The sequence below is a fragment of the Triticum urartu genome, chromosome 7 (genome assembly GCF_003073215.2).
Source record: "Triticum urartu cultivar G1812 chromosome 7, Tu2.1, whole genome shotgun sequence".
In the NCBI taxonomy this organism is placed as follows: domain Eukaryota; kingdom Viridiplantae; phylum Streptophyta; class Magnoliopsida; order Poales; family Poaceae; genus Triticum; species Triticum urartu.
Genome location: NC_053028.1, coordinates 671,383,999 through 671,392,327, shown reverse-complemented (window position 1 = coordinate 671,392,327; position 8,329 = coordinate 671,383,999). Strand labels below are relative to the sequence as shown.

Here is an 8,329-nt window from a genome sequence, read left to right as displayed (position 1 = left end):
CGTACGTGCCCAGGCAGGATCTGTGGGGTGGAGGGAGGGCTCCATCTTGACATGCAGTTAATACTAACGGCAAGCATTTGCATGCATGGTCCAACCCTTGGAATTACTCCTGATACTCCATGCGTTGCATCCCAGTAAAAACGGCCGAGGTTAATAGCTTAGGCAATGGCAGATTCGCAAAGATTCTCGAGTAATGTGCGTTGGGACCTCTTGGATTGGGCAGGCGGTAAATGTTAAAATTTTGAATTATCCTCTTGGAGCTAGTCACACACCCACATCTATTTGTTGACTAGCTAGCTGTGGGAGATATATAATGCAGTAACACAGAAACTTGAATGCGAGGTGGACAGTGAGTAAAAACAATTAACAGGGCTAAGATAATGACACAAACATTATTTCCTCACTGAAACAGAAAATGACAGAAAGGCATGCTTGCTTGCAGCACTACAGGAGCTAGCACTGCGGGAAAGAAAGTTGGGAGAAAGGCATGCATGCTAGGTTGCACAGCCTTTCCTAGCTGATCTCACCACTTTGAGACTATGGACTATACCCTTAAGGTTTTTTGCTCTCCTTTTTTTTTTACCTACACACAAATTAATTAAAGGACACTGTTGAGACAGTGCTAGGCTTAGGCTGGTGACCACTCCATGGCTCCATGCATGGACCTACAAGCTCACCTGCATCGATCGGTCTACATGAAGTCCACCTCAAACAGATGCATGTTATTGTTGTTGTTGCCGCCGCCGCCATGGTTGCTGGTGTTGTTCTGGTCGGAGACCTCGCCGTTGGCCGCCCCGGCGGATGGCAACCCACTGGAGCACACCGAGGAGCACGACAGGATGTTGCTGTTGCCGTTGCCGTTGTTGTTGTTCTGCTGAAGCAGGGAGGTGATGAAGTGCTGCTGCTCCTGGTGGTGGTGGTGGAGCTGCATGGCGCTGTTGAGCTGCTGCTGGTGGTCGTCCTTCTCCCGCGGCTCGCCGAGGGTGAGTGTCATCGGCCTCGCCGTCGCCGCCGCCTTGCTCTGGTCGTGCTGCTGCAGGCAGCTGATGGCGCTCGTGTTCGACGAGATGGTCGACTTGGCGGCGCTCAAAGCTGCTTCATCGTACGTAGAAAAGGAAACTAATTAGTACCCGTAGTGGTTAGCGGTGATCAATGGCACTAGGTAGGATGCAAGTAAAGGAAAGGTAAATGCACGCTAGCTAGCTTACTGTTGTTGTCGGCGGCATAGGAGCTGGAGATGGCACCGGCGTTGTGTTTCTTGGAAGGCGGCGCCGAGTCCTTGGACGTTGCCGTCGTGCTGCTGCTCGCCGGCTTCCTCCGGCGGCGGTTGTGCTCGGCCAGCCTCTTCCGGCAGCTCCTCTTGGCCTCGTCGAACTCGGTGAGCACGTGGAACCTACACCACCAACAAACTTAACTCAATATTTTCCTCTGTAAAAAACCAAACTAACTAGCTAGTCAATCTTTAGCTAACAAACCTCGCAAAAAAAATCTTTAGCTAACAAAATGCTAGCAGTAAATAGCATCTACCGTTCAACCAAATAATGTTGATCGATACACGAGATGACGAGCATGGAGGGTGAAGAAAACTATAATTGGCATGCAAAAGTCTAGTCGCCACTGGCATCCTCCGCTGCAACGTTGGTCAATAGGAGCATAAAGAGAAAAGGCCGGGGAAGAGATATGGTCAGGGCAAAAGCCTGGCACCGGATCAGCCAGCGTCTCCCTCCTCTCCTCTCACCCTAGCCTGCTCTCTGCAGCGGCATCCCGAAGCACGCAGCCTTTTCCCTCTCGCTTTTGATTCTCCCCCTTTCCACGATCCTTTCTCCGGTCCGCCCATCGATCGATCCCCGGAAAACCACCAAGGAAAGAAAACGCCATGGGCAGATGCGCGCAGGTGCATGCATGACCTACTACTCCACCATGCCATGCCATGGAGCAGTGTTTTCTCTTGTCTTTTTTTGGTTGACATGACTGGTCATCTCATCTCGGCCGGCTTTTGCACAAGGGAGAGCTTTTCCATGGCCGCAAAGGACAATGGACATGAGCCGAATCAGAGCGCGAACTGAAAAGGCAGACAGCTTCCAGCGGCCCTACTGCCCTAGACTTGCTGCAACCTAGCTCTAGCTATACCAGGCCTCTGCAAGAACATCGCCTCCCCCGATGCGCGAGAACTACTGTTCCATTTCTGGGGGGAGAGAGAGAGGGGGGGACGGAGTGGGGGTCTGACCTGCTGCACTGCTGGCAGAAACGCTGCTGCTTGCCGGCGGCGGCGACGAGGGACGCCTTGGCGTGGTACTCGCACACCTTGTGTCGCCGGTGGTAGTGCTTGGCGCCGGAGAGGTCCGCCTTGCAGCCCTCCGCCTGGCACCGAGGCGGCTGGTGGTGCGCGCCGCCGAACCCGAGCCCGAACACGCCGCCCAGGCGGGAACGCATCAGCAGCCGGTCCACGGCCATCATGTCGCCGGGGGAGAAGTAGGTCCGCCGGCCGAGGTTGAGCCCGATCCTCCCCGCGTCGCCCGCGCCGCCGCCCTCGCGCTTCACCATCCCGAGCGCCGGGTACACGTCGCCGTGGCCGTGCATGCCCATGGGCGGCATCTGCAGCTGCATCCCGGGCATGGGCGGCGGGGCCATGGGGAGCAGCCCGCCAGCGCCGCTTCCGTTCGGCGGCAGCGCCAGCATCTGGTGGTGCGGCGTGTCCTGGAACTGGCCGAAGGCGGCCGCGGCCGCCGCGAAGTCGAAGTTGTCGTACATCATCGCGCCCTGGTGGCGCTGGCCTCCCCCTCCGCCGCCGGCCTGCACCATGCCGGCGTGCTCGAAGCCGACGTAGGGCGGCGGCTGCATTGCCCCGAACGGGAAGTCGTCGCTCGCCGCCGCGTTCATCCTGCCGCCGCTCATCATGGCCCGAGCGAGCGAGTGGTCGGTCGTGGCGCAAGAAGGCCGGGGGAGCTAGCTAGCTAGCTAGGTGGCTTGTGGTTGGCCAAGCTCGCTCGCTCGCTCCGTCGCTCGCTCGCTCCGTCGCTCGCTAGCTGGCTGGCTGAATCAGTGTGGCTGTGCTGCGCTGTGCTGTGTAAGGTGGTGGAGGGCGCAGAGGTGGTTAAAAAGGGAGGCAGGAGAGAGAAGAGATCGGGAGAGAGCGATGCGGGCAGTGTACTGTGGTGTAGAGAGAGAGAGAGTGAGGGGGAGTGGAGGAGGGAGGGAGGAGAGTGATGAGTGTGTGCGTGTCCGTTGGCAATAACTCTTGGCGCGTAGCTTGTCCGGGATTGGCATGCATGTGTCAGCGGCCTCACCGGACGAAGATGGCCGGGCCTTCTCCTTGCTGTTCCGGTGCAACAAGTCGCCGTGGTTGTTGTGGAGAGAGAAACATATGCCCCTCACAGGGAGGACATGCATGGACGCTTGTGTTGTGTGGGCTCCTATACCGCTATATATCGATTTGATCATTTCTCACTGTTCTTCTTGTGCTTGCGAAATCAAAATACGAGGCTGATTCGAGCATGCACTCACGTGATCTTCTTTGGCCCGGACGTGTCCTCGACCTTTTGTGTCCTTTACTCAACATTTCTCTCATCAAAATGCATCGGGGTCGCTCTTACACTACTTGTGCAGTCCACAAATTGTACATTGTAACGTGTACCGCAGGTTTTTGGATTCCTTTTTATCAGAGCGTTTGCTAACTAACAGGTACCTGATCTATTCGTTAGTCTTTTTCTGCTTCGCGCCAGGCCAAGGGTGGTAACGACGTGAGGAGTGGCGGCGACGATCTTTGGCCACGGCCACACCGAACTGTGAACGAGCGTGAGCTAGCCGGAGCGAGTCCAAAACTTGACGGGTGCGGATCAGGGGTCTCAGGGATCATCGGACTTGCTGCAGTTTGGGGTTGGGGGGCTCTAGAGGGATGTTCACGCCGGAGACCAACACGACGGTGGTGGGAGGTCAAGGGCAGGCCGGGGCGGCAAGGCGGTGTGCGGCAGCGCCAGCTTACCGCGGGGAGCGGAGCCACGCGGTTAGGGTTGGGTAGGTCGCGTGGAGGAGGAACCGCGGGAGGAACTGTGATCTTTCTTTTTCATTTTTCCCCCAAGAAGATTTTTCATATTGTTGGGTCTCTGCATGAGGCGAGCCACAGAATGCACATCCAATTGATCATGTGTGCATGCCTGCGTGCTGTAGAAAAACGAACCAGACGAGCAGAAAGACCAAGGGAAGGTAACCGGAGAGGACTAAATAAAGACCACCACTGCTACAATGTGATACGATGTTTTTCGGTTTGTCACATGTGCACAGACGACACCTACCAAGCAGCCAGGGTTCGCTCGGCTGCAGTCTGGTATGGGGTTGGTTTCTTACTTTCCCACAAGGGCCCGGCTTTTCTTTGCCAACACACCAGCAGCTAGCCAACATGAGCTGTTTTCTTTGACAAAGAAAATCAGACGTTTAGGTTACCCCATCTTATACGAGGTTGGAGCGTTTGGAATAATTGGGTTATGGATGGCAACCCTTTGATGGCATGCTTCTCAATAAAGTAGCAAAATCACGGGATGGCTTAACTAAATTTTTTTTTACGGAACTAACAAGTGGCAGTTGGCAATTGCATAAGCTTGCTTAATAAGCGCAAATCAGGCTACTAATGCAATCGCTGATTCTGCTAGATATATTTCTATACTGCAAAGCTATATTTGGGGAAGCAAATGCGTTGTACTGTTGGTGAATTCATGGGTGCATAATGTTTTGTACATATAATGCAATGATGTTTCAAGAAAGCACGGCCAGCCTCATAGCAATAGTCCTTTGCATTATTCATGTAGTTGGCAACAATGTTGAATTTCTCGATGACGGTACATAATTTAGCACATATCCATAACAACAAACATGCACATCACATCATATAATTGCAATTGATGCTCATAATTTAATTATAGTCAATGAATGACAATTGATGAGTCCATGAAGAAAAACAACCTACTAGGTAGACTTTCACCCCTTGTCACAGCTCAACAACACGTTTTGGAACAGTGAAATATCAGCAAGTTTTTTTTAATATTGTTGATACATGTATGCTATTTGCAATGGGATGTGATGTGGTGTGTACAAATGCTTATTTCTATGTGATCACTTGTCAATGTTGTGATTTGAGTTCAACTGTGTGAGTAAGGTGATAAGAGTTATGAGTATACATTTGTGCTTCAACGTGTATCGCTGTAAAGGCCGTCCGCGATCAATATGTATCACTTACAATCACCATTGGAAGAATCCATTGCAGTGAGCCACACAAGGGCGTCAAACTTGAGACTTATTTTTAGTGAAAAGTGGCAGAGGACAGCAAAAGAGGCACCTTACTCATTGGTAGTTGGTACATAGACAACCGGGAATATATGCTTGCACTAACCAACATTCTAACCCTGGAGGCTAATAATAAGAGTAAGTTCATCTCTAAGGGAACTCCCCTTATAGCTACGCTATTTCTCAGGAACAAAAACACGGGTCAAATTGTGGGGTGGGTATTGGGCTGTCAGGGTACGTTTGCACATGTCTGCCCTGTCGACATGCATTGGCGTGGCCCATTTGGACCCCACAAACCCCCTTTGACTGATCCGCCAAAAACCATAACCCTGGCTCTCACTCTCCTCGTCTCTCATCTCCTCTTCGCCCCTCTTCCCTTCTTTCCCTGCCATGTCCAGCTCTGGATCTGAATGGGGCTATGACAGGGTGGAGTGGGATCTCCTTGAGGCTGTGGTAGAGCAGCGACTCGCACCTCTGCCTCGCGCTCCGCCGGTACTGGATGAAAATCTATGGCGGGGCGTCACCCCTGTGAGCTCGGGGCAGATTGAGTAGTAGCTGGACGGCGTCCCGACCACCACAGTGTGGGTTCACCAGAAGCGAGTTGTTAACACAGCGCGGGTGGAGCTGCGGTCAGGCCAGTTTGTCCTTGTCTGCTTCATCTCGGGTTGTTGTGGGGTGAGTGCAACGCCCGGGGAACTACTGCGGGTTAAACTATGTCTGGCGCAATTTGTCCGGCCCTTAGGTTCAATGTCATAGTATGTCTTGTCATGTGCTTAACTATGTTGTCATGTGCTATGTTTTCATTTGTTAAATGATGAACTATCAAATGTCGTCTGTAGAATTATTGAATGTATTAGTAGCATATGGGGCTGAATTTTGCCCATCGCCCTTGAATGCTCTAAGCTCGCAGCCCTGTTATGCCACCAAACTAAATGCACACACCTCATTGATCTGGTGCACATAAAGGTTTGCTCAGCTAACATGCATGCTAGCCCCCACACATCCATCATAATCCATACAAGCGGTGCACCGGTTTGGTAATAAGTATCAGTAGACGAAATGGTGAGCATGCAACAGTACTACCAGTACGACCCTGACTAATGCCATGCCATCGCCTTGTGTACATGAAAAACGCAACCTGTAGCAGTTTACAGAACGCAGAGACGATTCCGCCTTAACGGTTCTTTCCCTTTTCAGAGAACTGACAAGCTCGGGACCGGAACGATATACACTCCCCCCTGCCATTTTTTACCGTATCGTGTACTGTGCCTTCTCAGTCTTGGACGGACGACTTAAATAACCAGACGGTAAATAAAACATGCGTGCACAGTGCTCCGGTCCTACGTGCACACCGACGCATTTCTCGTGTACGCACGTGCGTGGTGCACGGTAAAATTATAGCAGCAAGCAGCCGCGCGAAGCTAGCACATTTGCACGTACTGAGCGTGCGTACGTAGTTACCTCGAGGCCGGGTAAATGCACGTGCACATGTCAAGCTGCACACAACAGATGTTTTTCTTAATCCATGCCTTGGTACACAGTTACGTGGGATGTATATGTGTTTTAGTACTTGGGATGCCCGAAGCAAATCTCTACTATTAAAAAAGAATCGAACGTCGTGATGTTTCGACCTCCATGATGGTTCGACCTCCTACCCTATCGATACCCCTTCCTCCATCCTCCGTACGTTAAAAAAAATCAGGAAAACTACCCACCACTTCGAAAAAACAGCACAGAGAAAGGAAAGAAAAACAGAGCCCACGACCCACCCACGAACACACATCCCATCCTCCATCTCCCCTCACCCCAAAGAAAAGAGAAACAGCCCAACCAATCTCCCCGCTCTCGAGAAATTCACCACCGCTGCTCCCCTCATCGTCCTCTCCTGGTCGTCGTGGCTGTGGTCCTGGCCGTGGACGTCGCCGCCGGCCCCGCACTCCCATCTACATGAGGATCATCTATTCTCCGTCTCAATTCCCTCCACCCCCCTTGATTCCAATCTAATCTCTCCCGAGAAACTTCACTCGACTCGGCCGTGGCGAAGATGGCCGACGGCTCGTCGTCTGGCTTTCTCGCTGTTGAGCCCTGTTCCGCCTCTGCCCTCCATCCACTTGCTCCAAGACGTCTTCCGCGGCTGTCAGCTTCCACGATTTGGGTGTGCGTCGTCTATGTGAATTCGACGGGTCGTCTTCATCACAGGCGGCCATGGGAAGGACACATGTGGCGGAGCAGATGGGGTACGAGGACGCGTAGAAGGCAAACAGCTCAGACTTAAGCCCTTTACCCCCGCCAGGACTCTGTCACAGGTGCGTGCATCTCGATCCTTTCCTTCGTTCTGGTCGGTTAATTAAGTGCCCGTGAACCAATATTCCTCTTGGCCGGCGCTTTCGGCCGATGGCAAAACGAACACATAGCAAACCTGGCTTGCCTTGGGCTGGACTGAATCAGCTAACAGCGTAGCTAGCTAGCTTTGCCTTGAGATGGATCCAATCGATGGATTGATTGGTCGACTAGCAGGTGGATTCTGTTGATGGACTAGCTAGCAACACACACACACACTGGCATGTAACGATATTTGCTGTTTATACTTCTTCAACTCACGTTGATACAACCTAGGAGCTACATGTATCACCTGGCTAGGTAGAATTACGATTACTGCTCAAAGAAAAGTAGAGTTATGATTTCTAGCATTGCATGTCCATCTCTAGCCAGCCTGATTGTTGAGCCTCATATGCAGTAGATGCAACCTGTTTGGTTGCCTGCATCGCATCGAGAGGCACTTACCCCCCTGCTGTTTGGTTGCCCGTATTTGTGCTTAGGGTGTGAGCAGATGCAAACTTCAGCTGTTTGGTTGCAAACAGCGTTTGTGTTCTGCTCACCCCATTCAAATATGGTGGCCTTGCCACCACACATGATCAGCACAACAGCTAAGATCAAACAAAACAAGCAATGTAATGACAACAAACTTAACACACAAACTACTTAACTAGATAGCATAAGTCTAGATTAAGAGCAGGGGCATCCTCCTTCCTTGCTGTGCCAGGATGCTGCT

General features: G+C 52.1%; 1 protein-coding gene across 2 annotated transcripts; it reads right to left on the bottom strand.

Annotated features, from left to right (window-relative positions):
* Nucleotides 1-350: 350 nt before the first annotated feature.
* LOC125520909 (squamosa promoter-binding-like protein 10) lies at nucleotides 351-3,077 on the bottom strand. Of its 2 annotated transcripts, none has more exons than XM_048685949.1 (3): nucleotides 2,228-3,077; nucleotides 1,209-1,393; nucleotides 351-1,095 (listed from the first exon to the last, which is right to left on the bottom strand). In XM_048685949.1, the coding sequence occupies exons 1-3, from the start codon at nucleotides 2,896-2,898 to the stop codon at nucleotides 692-694; spliced, it is 1,260 nt and encodes a 419-aa protein (XP_048541906.1). In that variant the 5' UTR covers nucleotides 2,899-3,077; the 3' UTR covers nucleotides 351-691. The 2 variants fall into 2 exon arrangements, with proteins under 2 accessions (XP_048541906.1, XP_048541907.1); XM_048685950.1 differs by having other exon boundaries at nucleotides 351-1,092; nucleotides 2,228-3,076.
* Nucleotides 3,078-8,329: the final 5,252 nt, after the last annotated feature.

Bases quoted from the DNA above. Each gene is read 5' to 3' on its own strand.
- LOC125520909 (XM_048685949.1), bottom strand. From the start codon at position 2,898: ATGATGAGCGGCGGCAGGATGAACGCGGCGGCGAGCGACGACTTCCCG. The intron at 1,394-2,227 runs GTCAGACCCCCA...TTGGTGGTGTAG, and splicing joins TTCTGCCAGCAGTGCAGCAG to GTTCCACGTGCTCACCGAGT. The intron at 1,096-1,208 runs GTAAGCTAGCTA...CGTACGATGAAG, and splicing joins CTATGCCGCCGACAACAACA to CAGCTTTGAGCGCCGCCAAG.